The sequence below is a fragment of the Dysidea avara genome, chromosome 10, assembly GCF_963678975.1.
Source record: "Dysidea avara chromosome 10, odDysAvar1.4, whole genome shotgun sequence".
Classification (NCBI taxonomy): Eukaryota; Metazoa; Porifera; class Demospongiae; order Dictyoceratida; family Dysideidae; genus Dysidea; species Dysidea avara.
In genome coordinates this window covers 13314571-13328424 of record NC_089281.1, presented here as the reverse complement: position 1 = coordinate 13328424, position 13854 = coordinate 13314571, and the positions used below count along the sequence as shown (strand labels likewise).

Sequence of the window (13854 nt, the reverse complement as noted above, 5' to 3'; positions counted from 1 at the left end):
GATTTCCCTCCAAGGTCTGTGTAACACAAAGCATGCCACACGATGTTGAATAATATCTAGCTTGTGGATGGATGCTTATTGTTGTGGGTCCCAGATAGAAGACACAATTAAATACTGAGCACTGCATCATTCATATGACTGCAAGCTGAAATTTAAAGTGCAGATCACTAAATGGAGAATCTATTTATGAAAGCCAACTCAAATGATGAAATTGTTTACACTATAGGGGGCCTATATACATTATCTACTAATAGAAATTGATCATGATAGTAACAATTTTTGGCACCAAACATGATAGCTAAATCTTTAAACCTGACATTTTAAACATACGTTAGGAATTGGTTGAAATAGGCTGCTTATGCTTTCTTATGCTGGCATAGTATCAGGAGCAAGTTAAAGAGTTAAGAAGTGGAGCTATGTGAACAACAGGACATGGATGTCATCCTGAGGATCTGGGGGCATGCATTATAGTGTGTACCAGCCCTGGCACAAAAAAATTCTGGTCTTAGCTAAAACACTCTGAGATACGATTTTAGACTATTTTTACTGCAGTAATTTTTATAAAAATACAAAATGTGACTGTTCTATTAGGGTAGTTGACTGTTCAATTAGAGTATTGAAACTCCGAGGCAATGCCCGGCTGCATGTAGTAACAGTTACTAGACACCATGTTTTTGAGGCAAAAATCAAATGAAACTTTTAGCGATTTTGCACAATAGTTAAAGAAAGACTTGAGGGGGAGGGGGGAATCGCTACACCGAGTGAGTTGCTTATAGTATAATAAATAGCCAACTGAAAATCGGGAATGGGGACTGGGGACTGGGGACTGGGTTAATTCAGCGGTACAAGCTAGGAGCAGCTGGAGGTTAATAGCCCTGTTTCTTCCAGCTGCAAAGTAGTATTACTAAGCAAATGCTGAAATGCACCACAGCCTTCTTATATTCACTAGCGTTCTTCTTCACTCTTGCTTGACGAATTCACGAAGATAACCTGTAATTATACGGAAAATATTTAGTGTGACGTCATACGGATAACCTCTGTACGTACAGCGAGACGTACAGTAACCTGGAAACCTCTGGATCCGCTAGCTAATGCAAGCCCGAGCTAATTCGCTTACAACTCGATCTTAGTGTACTTCCAGCTACCAGACTGCATCATGTGCATGCTGGCACCGAGTGGCACGATTGGACTGCCAATTTGCATGGCTTCACTTGTATTAAAACAGCGGAACTAAGCACTACGCACCGGCAAACCTTGTCAGTGTATATTTCTACTATGGCTAACGTGTCTACTAGCTACGACTACCTCTTCAAGGTGTTACTGTGTGGTGATTGCGGAGTGGGTAAAACGAGTATGTTGTGTCGATTCATCAGTGACGAAATGAATGATGCTTACATCGCCACAATAGGTTAGCAGTAGTAGCCAGCAGGATCACATATAAACTAAACAAGTAGCTATAGCTAAATTCTTAGACTTATAGTAGTGTAGGTTTTGTTACTCATGCAGTGAGAACACTGAGCCTTTCAAGGCTGATAGCTAGTAGCTATATGACTCAGAGGGGCACGGATCCATGCAGGTAAATACAACCGGCTTCAAATTGCATTGTAAACATGACTGAAATAGTTCATGTATTTAGCAAGCCTGAGCACAAAACACCCTGGTGTAGTTTGCATGCTCCGAGGCATGCTCAGTTTACAGTTGGACTTAACTGCTATGTTTACTTTTGTTAGGAGTTGATTTCAAGTTGACAACACTAGAAATGAGGGGAAAGATGATCAAGCTCCAAATATGGTATGTCTATTTATTAAACATGCAGCAAAATATAGCTAAGTGCAATCTAACTCATGTACTATGATGATGGTGTATGTGATGTCATTATGTTATATATACTCGTATAGTGCATGATTCTCTCTATAGTTTGATTGCAGTATGTGTCATACACAAATGCTATAGCATGCTTGCATGAATGTACACATAATAACTATATGCATGCACAAAACCACACATTCACTACACACAAAGCAAAGCCTTCGGCTATCATGCTACATGAGCTCATCATGCTATATACATGAGCCCAGTCGTGCCTACCCAGTGAACTAGCATTGAGACACCTGTACACTACTCAGGTGCTATAAGTCAGCGCAGACAACTCCTGGAGTAACTAGTAGCTCACAGGAAGCTGTACCATGTCTCACACCTGAACCTTCACCCACTGTGTGAGATATGGACACTTGGCATTTGCTTTCAAGGTTTATACCAGGTACCCATTGATGGTTTAATGTTACAGCTGGGTGTCACCAGTTGACACCGGGTCCCATATACTGGAGCAATGTGAGCAAAGTTTTTGCCCAAAGAAACAACAGCAGCAACTGAGCATAACTGGTGAGTAAAGTTTCAAATTTCTCAAGGAAACAACAACAACAACAGCTGAGCAAAACTGGACATCAAACCTGAAACCTTTTCTCATAGTTCACAGACATGCGGAGTGCCATTAGTGCTGGAGGCTACCCACTGCCTGTACACACGCACACACACACACACACACACACATGCACACACGCACACAGAGCAAATTAAGCCTTCAGCTGCCAAGCTAGCATGGTCACACCTACCCAGTAAACTAGGGACACCTGTGTGCTACTCAGGTGCAGTGCAGGCAAATCCTCCTGGAGCCCTGCGCCATGTTTGAAGGTGTGGGCACCTAAAGTCCCACCTGGACCTTATGCAAGACATGGACAGTTGGCATTTGCTTCCCCAGTTTACACCAGGTACCTATACCTGTTGATGTTAGAGCTGCGTGGACTGCTTTCCCAGTTGACACCAGGCCACCAGGTCTCCATTTAAACAGCTGGGTAGACTGGAACAATGTGAGCCAGTTTCTTGTTCAAAGACACAACAGCAACACAAACACACACACACACACACACGCACACACACACACACACACACACACACTGCGCCACATGCACACACGTACGCACGCACACATGCAATATAATATAAGCTGATCTCATTGTACATATTTGTTATATTAGTTATAAGACCATGCATCCTTTTCTTTACTTTAAAGGGATACAGCCGGTCAGGAGAGGTTCAAGGCTCTCACAGCACAATATTACAGAAGAGCTCAAGGTATTATGTTAGTCTATGATATCACCAATGAGCAAACCTTTGAAAACACCGCCAGCTGGTTACGAATGATACAGGAGGTAACAACCAAATTGTGTAACACAGTGTATGCGAGACTAACTGCATGTGCATGAGTAAGTGTGTTAGTGAACATTCTTGGCACAGATACATATAGTAATGCAAGATATTCTGCTATGATGTAAAATCTGTGATACCATTGTTTGGTAATATCTTTTGTTGATTGAATTATTTTACGTGTGTTATAGGAGATGGTGTCAGTGATTTGTTTGTTAATAAAGATACTGCATATATATATATATATATGTACATGTTAATATTACACCTACACACCTGCACACATGCAACAAATACAGCATAACCACAACATGACGAATAATTCTCAAACATAGCTAAGTGAACACAGAATTCTGGTTCTATTAATTTGTTGTATTCTCACATGCAGAATTCTACCTCTGATGTAAAACTGATGTTGATAGGTAATAAAATTGATAATGAACAGAAGAGACAAGTTACAACACATCAAGGACAACAGGTATACATTTGTACCAACTATGTTATTGCACAATATTATAATAATATAGCTTGCCAAGGATTACGGGATGGATTTTTTTGAAGCAAGTGCCCTATCTTCAGAAAATGTTTCAGAGGTAAACTACATTAAAGTGCCACAGCATGTTAATTCCGGCTGTATATACAACTACAGGCATTTTCTACTTTTACAGAAAATATTTTAAAACATGTAAGTCTATTGTGATCTATAATTGTGCATTGTATTTCAATGTTCTTTCTATGAAAATTTAGCTGGCTATAAGCAATACACATAGCATTTAAAATGAACTGGTACATAAGAGATATTGGCTTCCTTACAGTTCTGTACTGATTAACTTCATCTGTTATTAAATACATGAGCTAATAATGTTGTATCAACAGAAAATATATAAAGTATGGATATATATTGTCACTCACAGATGCAGGGTCGATATAAAGAAATGGTCGGCTCTCAGGTATCCTTGAACAAGCTAGGGTTGAATGACAGCAGTACTAAGCCAAAACGAGAATCTCCATGTGCTTGCTAAACTGTAGCACACACAACGCATTAATATTATTTTGTACCTTTTTCAATCAATCACTTTTCTTTTATAATGTGTATATGATTATTGTTATCTTCTCTGTATTCTGATCAGTAAGTAAAGTTGGCCGAGTGAGAGTGATAGGTACATATAGCAGTAAAGAGTCAGTTAGGTATTTCATTATTTCATGCATTGCTAATATTATAGGTTTCCTCCTCTTTGTAGCTAGTTCTAAAAAATACGTAGATGCTGTCATCATTTCTTGCTTCCACCTATTAACACTTAGTGTGTGTATTGATTAGCCATAACTGTGAAACCTTGAAGTTGTAATGAGATCTAAGCATCCCTAGTTGATCACTATCCCAATTATATATACAGGAATTGATACTACATTGTTACCGGTAGTGTAGGCCGGTAAACAATCAAAACATTAAGCTGTGGATCATCACTCCTACATGCTACTAGAAGGTTTTGTCATTTTTTTATAATTCATCACTTATTTTGTCAACTCTATATATAATATAGTTATAATTGTGTGCCAAAGCGTATTTTTCACAACAGTATAAACATGGAAGCCTGCATTCACGTAGCTTCTATAGCATGTTATTGTTAATATGGTCATAGCTGCATGGCAGTGTGGCATCACAATAGTGTTTGATGTGACTAATGGACTCTCTATAGAGGCTTACTCAATAGACTTCTCAGAGTCCCTGGGAGAATTTACAGCAATGCATGACTATTATCATTGTTGTTGAGTGTTCTGTATAACAAAATTTAGAAATTACGTATATGTACTACTGAATTTTGAATTGTATATAGTGCAATACAATCTTCTTGATGAAAAATCACCTCCAATCTACATGCATGCTGTTTTTAAAACATATAGGACAATAAACAGTCTAATATTGCACATTAAGTCATTGGGAAGTTTAAGCCTAACAATGGCTTGTGAGATTATGATTGTAATGCCATAATAACCATATCAACCATTATTATGATATACATAGCTAAAAAATGTTCATATATATGTACGTAGCTATACTGGTACAATATTTGTAAACAGTCAATTGCAATTTTATGCATATAGCTCATTCTGATCAGGGAGTTTTGAGCTTGTATAACGCAAAAGGGGGTATAGTCATAAGACATTCACCATACAAGCATATAAAATCTCCTACATAGCTATGGATCAGAAATTTAAACAAACATGCTGACATACCTGCTTAACTGCATGTGATTTGGTTAGAGTTTTGAATAATCACTATATTGTTCTGTGCGTTTGATTAATTATCATACTTTTCATACAATTATGCATAGTACTATCCCCTTGGGGACCTGTGAGAAGACTTGCTTAACATACAGGGAATCAATTAGCTAAATCCTTATCCGTATGCCTGCATGGCCAGCCACCACATTTGAAACTTGTACTTGACACTTTATACATGAACATACTTTATTACAGGCTAGCAGCCTATACCATTATATGTGTAATTATTCAGTGCTAACAATAAAATGATCACTACAATTTCATTGCTCAAACAGTCAGTACATGTACACAGCTTTCAGTTATAATAATAGTATATAGGCTGTGTACATGTAGTGATATGATATGTATGCACCATTTAGACATTTCCATGCTGGGACTACCCCACTAGGGTCCTTGCAAGTATTATAAGGCTACTGAAAGCCTGCATGCATGTACTGTATAGAAACTAAACTCAGACCACATGTCTTGATCTCCAGACCAGGTGTCTTGCATGATCTCCAGACCAGATCGATGTCTTGACCTCCAGACAGCTGCAAGTCCTAAGAGCCACACACCCTAGGATTCAGAAGCTACATGACTTCTCATATGATGTTAAGATTCTGTCTCCCTTCCACACAGTAGCATCCTTAAACTGTTAACATAAGGAATAACTTATACACATAAACTGGGATGATTTAATCACCTCTGGGAAGAAGTGACCATTACTTTGAAGAGTACACAGTCTTCCTTTGAAGTGCATATGCTACTTACTCCCCAGGGGTGTTAAATCCTCCCAGGAACTCTTTCAGAGTGATTGGTTTTTTCATTTATTTGTGCAAACTGAATATACCTAACTGTCTCAATGGCAGATCCCCCCCCCCTCCCTTTGTGGAGGAGCCATGCACACTTATTAGATTGAAATACTAAGCCCATTATTATTGCAAACTCAAAAGTCAAAGCAGCTGTCAAGCTGTCACCCAGCCTTTCATACATACTAAACGTCTCTATAATAATTGTTAATTAAGACATTAAATATTCTAGCCTTTAAATCAGCAGGTAAAGCAGGCAGCAGCAGCAGAAAAAATGTCCATGTTGTTAAGGGAAGGAGGGGTGCTGCTGTTACTAGAAGGCACACTAGGTGTAAATCCCATGCAAACAGTCTGCTTGGCCATGGAGTTTGCCTTTGATGTAAAGTTTATTGCCCCAAATTTTGATGTCAGACTTAGGAGTAGCTATTAGCTTGGATCAACAACCAATGCACTTTTAGCAAGTGATACTCTTTCATCATGAGAATATGTCCTGCACACTACAACACACTGTGTAAAGTTCAACTTTTCAATTTTAGTCAAATTAAAACTTCTATATACTTCTTGTGATAGAAATCTGTTGATTGTCATTGAACATTTGCTCTGATAACAGACTATAATAAGGTGTTAGCTATACGTACTTTGTGTAGTGTGTTTGGTGTGCGCATTGACGTTAGACATCCAATTACTAGTATATATGCTTTGAGCAAACTTGAGTCCACAATTAGGGTTGAGGTGTTGCTTTACACAATGTGTTCCCCCCACTGATACTATGAAAAGTATATAATAATAAGTGGATAGAGCAAAATGATTGGGCGACCGCGTAATGATATTAAAGCTATAGCTCTTGCTATAGTTTACTTTGCAGTGGCCAGCACTCAGTGAAGGTCTGACAGCAGCTTTTGTTGCAGCCATTGGATTACCCGAGGGATTACCTAATAGTGAAGTATGGAAAACAACACATATGATATAAAGTTGAAGAGTCAGTCGTTTCTTCCTGTCATATGTGTTGAATTACAATTACTTAACCAATCAAGACGCCCTCATGCAGTCACTATAATTCTAATAGAAGTGTCGTATACCATGCGGCATGCATGTATGGCTTCCATACAATGCTATCCGGCCGGCTGTCAACACCGCCACACAACAAGTATAATATGGCAGCTCCCAATAATTTATACTGATGCCAGTCAGTAATAAGTGGATTTGTGTGGTATAGGTCTATACCGTCAGTGCAGCGGAACTGAATGAGTACCGCTCCGCCGGTTTTAAGCTACCACTGAGCGGCCGCGCAGCGAGTCTGAGAGATTTTCGGATAGCCAACATGTCAGTTAACTACGACTACCTCTTCAAAGTGCTACTGTGTGGTGATAGCGGAGTGGGTAAAACGAGTATGTTGTGTCGATTTGTCTGTGACGAAATCAACGATGCCTACATTGCTACAGTCGGTTAGTCACACATCCGGTCATGCACACAGTGTAGTTGCTAGCCATTGGCCACACTTTTCCATTGCAACCATGGCCAGGTTTAGCCAGCTGCATGCACATGATAGCTATAATATTTCTATATTCAAGTTAGTGTGCAGCTAGCAAGTTTGAACTACATCGGGTGACTGCATGCATGTCATGGATTACTATGCCTATATCATTACACCATGCAGTAGAGATGTCCACTCCTGCACTGCATGTGACAGAAGTCAATGATGTGATAGAAATGTTTATAATAGAAAGGTGTATAATATGGCATGGGAGCCATGCATGGCATGACATCATCATGGTCACAAATTAATGCTGGTACATGATTATATTATGTAATAAGCTATAGGGTTCAGAGTGGCTGAATCTTTGCAGCTCCACTTATACAAGAATAACATGCATTCATCACTAAAAATTAATGTTCCATTTCAAGTGCATGTGCTGTTACATGTCAAGTAAGTTAGGCACCCTGAGACCATATATATAGCTGTGTATCAATATCACGTCATGGTAAGTTTTCTTGACTACACTCCCTGTACTTGTATAGTGTTAAGTGTTAAAGGGAAGCTAAGATGAAAGCAAGCACTTATACCATACCTGCATCTATTATTAAGTTGCAAAGTTATCAATTTACAAAATGTATAGCTACAGCTACATGCATATTTTAGTGAATATACTTATGGCTCACATGTGTAGTTGTACATATATATACAATCAATGCACAGTAAAAAATAAGTAGTGAATACTGAATGTCACTGGCCATTTTAGTGACCATCACTAAGAATTTCCAGTGACGTTCACTATTTGCCACAGTATTCACTATACTCATTTTTTACTATGTGCAACTATCTGCGGTATGACCTGCTGGATTAGTGGCATGCACCGTAACTGCACCATTTCACTGAGCACCAAATGTATTGTGACTGAACTATATTTATTCTATGGCACATTATAGGTATTGACTTTAAAGTAAAATCACTACAGATCAAAGGGAAAAGAGTTAAGCTCCAAATTTGGTAAGTCACAGTTCATGCATGCGATTTATATAGCTATATAGCAACCTGTTAAAACATAATACCTCTGAATAAAGTTCACAAAATATAGAATTTGCTACATGTCAATCAAATACTATAAGTGTTGCACATATTTTATCGTCAGATGTCAGCATTAGCTGCTATAAGTCTTCTACTGTGTTATGCTTATATGCATTCAAGCATTCAAGGAGTGTGATAGATTATCTATTATATATATGCACGTGCAGCTGTAGCTACCTATATTGTCATCAACTATAGCTTCCTTAAAAGCTGCTAAGACAGGTACTCATGCATTGAGAGAATAAAGATATATAAAGCTACACATGGAGCTATAATAAGAGAAAAATTGTAGCATAAAAGGAAGGAAAAGTTGTGACCAAATAAGGTTGCCAAAAAAATCATCACCTAAATGAAGTTATAACCATGCATAAAGGTTACCAGAGCAAAAAGAAAAGTTCCAGGTTGCTATGGAACCTTTACCATGAAAGCCAGTACTATATATAAAGCACTATATATAAAGCACTATATATATATTAAGAATTATATCACAAATAGAAGGCATGTATATGCAGTCCACTCACTTACAAATAGATTTGTGTAAAATCTGCATGTCTTAAATGCATGAATAAGTTGAATGGCTTAGTTGTTTACTTGCATGTAGTTTGCCATGTGGTTTACAAAAAGGATACCAAATAGTTTTGCTCTACACCAATGTGCTGTAGATCATGAATGGTAGCCATTAGAAGCTTATTTAAAGTGAGTATTTTGTTTGGTGCAAGTGCTTTGCCAGATGTGGAAGGAAACTTGTGAGGAAAGTGGGTGACACTAGAGGAATGTGCAGATGGACAGACAGACAGACAGATGCATGGCTTTTCAGCTTTATAGATAAATGATCAGTGCTTGATCAGTGCTTCAATGGTGTGAGCTGCTATAGGAAATTAACTGGTTTGTATACTACAGGCCTGCACTTGTATTATCTCGTATGCACCAAGACTTGTGTATGTATAGGGTATGGTACCTTGAGTATAGAAATGCTAGATGCATGACTCCATAGCACATGAATAATAAACATAGAAAATTGCAAACATATACCATGTAATGCAGGTGAATAGCTGCTCTGTTAAAAGAAATATCTTTCTTCTTCATTAAAGGGATACAGCTGGTCAGGAGAGGTTTAAGGCTATCACAGCACAATATTACAGAAAAGCTCATGGTATTTTGATCGTCTATGACATAACCAATGAACAGAGTTTTAAAAACACTGCCAGCTGGTTACAAATGATACAAGAGGTAATCATATGCTCATATGTAGTGATGTGTGCATGCCATCCAGCTGAAATGACAGTGCCAGAATAAATATATGTATACAAGGGATGCACATATGACTCTAGAGTGTTTATGCGTAAATAAAAGTTATATAACCATGCATAGACCTGCATGAACATTCAGGTCACCAGTGTTGGGAAAGTTACTTTGTAAAAGTAACTAGTTACATATTACATATTACTTGCAACAGAACTATTTAGTTACAGTTACATATTACCCATAAAATAAAGTAACTGTAATAATATTACATATTATATTACTTTGTGTCAACAGCCTTAAGCTGTCACGTGTGAAACTACCATCTTATCACGTGACATGATTGCGTTGTTGGACAATGTACAAATCTTGGTTATAAGTAAGAAGCTAGTGAATAAGCTTCATTCAATAGGCCTCGTTACTCCATTGTGGTTAGGCGTTACTCAGAGGATTACTAACGAGATTAGTAACTTCGTTACTTTTAGTAATAATATTACATCATATTAGACTCGTTACAGTAATTATATTACTTAGGTAACGCGTTACGTTTGTAAGTAAAGTATCTTGCGTTATATCACCTGTTTTCATAGCGTATTTCATTATATTACTTTGTTACCACAAAAGTAATAATATTACGTAACGCGTTACTCGTTACTCCCAACACTGCAGGTCACACACACACACACACACACACACACACACACACACACACACACACACACACACACACACACACACACACACACAGCACACACACACACACACAGCACACACACACACACAGCACACACGCACACAGCACAAACACACACACACAGAGCACAAACACACACACACACAGCACACACACACACAGCACACACACACACACAGAGCACACACACACAGCACACACACACACACACACAGCACACACACACACACACACACACAGCACACACACGCACACAGCACACACACACACACACACACAGCACACACAGTCACACACACAGAGCACACACACACAGAGCACACACACACACACACACAGCACACACACGCACACAGCACACACACACACACACACACACACACACACACACACACACACACACACACACACACACATATGCATGCATGCATGCATGACTGATTACAGGGTTCAATCACTTCCATGCAAAAAGAGACAAACTGATCCATGAAGCTAAACAACCATAAAATGGCTCAGTGCAACAGACAAATATGTGTATGTGATTAAAACAAAGCAATTTTACATGCATGTGTAGCTCCATGTTTCCTGTATGAATATACGCCAAATGGAAATCCTCTAAGGCTGTTTGGATATAGTCTACATACCAAACTTGACAATATATTATGTATCATTTTACTATTTAATGTTATGTAACTAAGGTGCATGCATAGACATATGTATAATGGACAGGACTGAGGAATAAATATATGTCCTGAGAGGAGGCTACTATAGTGTCTCACCATACAGTATGACTCTTAGTTTCACCAAACAACTGTAGCTACTTTTAACTATGCCATCTTGCTAAGGGTATTAACTATTAACCATCTAGTACATTACATGTGTCACACACAGCATGCTATTTCTGATGTAAAACTGATGTTGATAGCTAACAAAAGAGACGTTGAGGAAAAGAGACAGGTCACAACATGCCAAGGAAAACAGGTGCATACACTAGTTATCCATTCGTATGGCCATAATACACAGTATACATATCTTTCAATATAGCTTGCCAAAGACTATGGAATAGACTATTTTCTTGAAACAAGTGCACGCACATCAGAGAATCTTTCACAGGTAACCTATAACCTCATCAGTGTAATATTGGGCCTGATTACGCATGCTGCAGGTATTCACCACCTTGACAGATATCATCTTCCAACATGTAAGTAGGTGCACCAATATATTATCCTCCATCAACTCTTTGGACTTCAGGTGTACTGTTGTATACATATCAGGCAGTGCCCATGTTACACTTATTGCTTAATGTATAGTTGAATTTTGTATGGATATGTCCACCTTACAGATGCAGAGTCAAGAAATCATCAGCTCTCAGTTATCAATAAACCAGCTGGATACAAATGACACTACCTCAAAACAAGAATCTTCATGTTATTGCTAAATTGTTAATTCACACGTATTATTTATACAGCATCTGTCAAGTCAAAATACATAACATTTACTAGTACAAGTCAATCTTAAAATACCAGCTATGTATATTATTGTTATCTGAAGTGAATGATCTTAAACTTACTTGAGTATAATGTTGTACTGCTAGTAGCTAAGTACAATAAACATCTATTCATGACAAAGTCTGCAGGTACAACATTGCGTCTTTGTTATTTTAGCCATGCAGTTGCAGTATTTAAGTGATCAATGGGAATGAACTCATCAGGGGGGGGCTGGCAAGGGGAGGGGCACAAACAAGTTCAGATCCACACCATTAAAAGGGGAAGCCACTCTGAACAGCCAGCTATATGTATAGCTAGCTATACAGTCTGTTACAATTGATGCACGTAGCAGCAAAAAATCATATGTTCTACTGTTGAATTTTACCATTTACGCCATTGTAAAAGGTTGTGAAGTCTTAAAAGCTGTTACAAAGCTATAAATGGCCTAAATGACTGCCAAACACAATAATTATTTTTAGAGGTGCAAAGGTACTGGATGATAGTTTTGGTTTGGTTTCAGGTAAATTTATAGAAGATATCCGTCTGCCTTTCAAGCTAAAAGTATGTCAGTAATTCTTTGCTTTACTGGCATATCAAAGTGATATAGCTCTTCCTAAAAAGAAATGGCAGGGGTCGGGGGTGCAAATTCCCCATGCTGGATCTGCCACTGCCCAAGCTACATGCTAACCATGCATGCAGGTGTCATCTTTTAAACCTTAACTCTAGTACAACTCTGCATGTGGTCCATCAACTGTAGCATACATCCAAACATTACACCATATGGGAAGCATGCATGTACTTGGTAATGTAAACAGATAAATGTAGTTCCCTGTATGCATGACTGATCTTGTCACATTAATACGGCATGACACATGATCTGTACCAATCATTATAGCTTGCAAAGAATTATGGAATACTGAAAGTTTCATTGAAATAAGTGCACTAATTTCAGAAAATACTTCGGAGATAAACTACATGAAAGTGCCGAAGTATTTTAGAACATGTAAGTCTGTCTACTATATATGTGATAATAATTGTTGTGACATTTCCTATGAAAAAAATCAACTGAGAAAACAGTGTATACAGCTGTGATTTTATTTCAATCAGTTAAAATGCACAAGCTCATAGCAGTGTGGCATAAACTAAGAGCTACCAATATGTATTGAAGACATGCATCAATATAGTATGTTGCCACTAGAGTTGGTACAAAGAACTTGTCAGTTCTCACACATCACACATGTTCCAATATTGCATGCCTATATATTATTTCAGTATTGAAACCATATACTATTCCGAAATATATACCTGTATAGAGACAAGACAAAACAGACCACAAATCTATAAATGATCCCAATACTAGATTTAGTATAATCGGGACCTGTAATCTGTTTTTAAGTTTGTTTTTTTTATAATCTCAGTCTAGGTAGTAGTAGTACATAGTTTCAATACTAATACAAAGACATAATAAACACAAGCATTTTTGTGATGTCAGGTATCCTTGAACAAGCTGGACTTAAACGACACCAGTCATCTCTATGTGCTTGCTAACTCTACACACAACACCCTATTGTATATTATTCAACTTCTCAC

The 13854-nt window shown here is 38.0% G+C and overlaps 2 protein-coding genes across 2 annotated transcripts; both read left to right on the top strand.

The window, feature by feature from the left end:
• Positions 1-1230: 1230 nt before the first annotated feature.
• LOC136269226 (ras-related protein Rab-13-like) lies at positions 1231-4299 on the top strand. The gene is made up of 7 exons (XM_066064730.1): positions 1231-1408; positions 1731-1791; positions 3071-3209; positions 3593-3682; positions 3732-3797; positions 3854-3889; positions 4119-4299. Exons 1-7 carry the CDS (start codon positions 1276-1278, stop codon positions 4224-4226), a joined length of 633 nt encoding a protein of 210 aa, XP_065920802.1. The 5' UTR covers positions 1231-1275; the 3' UTR covers positions 4227-4299.
• Positions 4300-7406: 3107 nt separating this feature from the next.
• LOC136269227 (ras-related protein Rab-13-like) lies at positions 7407-12327 on the top strand. Its single transcript, XM_066064731.1, has 7 exons — positions 7407-7720; positions 8703-8763; positions 9933-10071; positions 11669-11758; positions 11822-11890; positions 11943-11978; positions 12120-12327. Exons 1-7 carry the CDS (start codon positions 7597-7599, stop codon positions 12213-12215), a joined length of 615 nt encoding a protein of 204 aa, XP_065920803.1. The 5' UTR covers positions 7407-7596; the 3' UTR covers positions 12216-12327.
• The last annotated feature ends 1527 nt before the right edge of the window (positions 12328-13854 follow it).

Coding starts and splice junctions, on each gene's coding strand:
- LOC136269226 (XM_066064730.1), top strand. CDS start 1,276: ATGGCTAACGTGTCTACTAGCTACGACTACCTCTTCAAGGTGTTACTG. Junction 3,210..3,592: donor GGTTACGAATGATACAGGAG/GTAACAACCAAA, acceptor TCTCACATGCAG/AATTCTACCTCTGATGTAAA. Junction 3,890..4,118: donor CAGAAAATATTTTAAAACAT/GTAAGTCTATTG, acceptor TGTCACTCACAG/ATGCAGGGTCGATATAAAGA.
- LOC136269227 (XM_066064731.1), top strand. CDS start 7,597: ATGTCAGTTAACTACGACTACCTCTTCAAAGTGCTACTGTGTGGTGAT. Junction 10,072..11,668: donor GGTTACAAATGATACAAGAG/GTAATCATATGC, acceptor TGTCACACACAG/CATGCTATTTCTGATGTAAA. Junction 11,979..12,119: donor CAGATATCATCTTCCAACAT/GTAAGTAGGTGC, acceptor TCCACCTTACAG/ATGCAGAGTCAAGAAATCAT.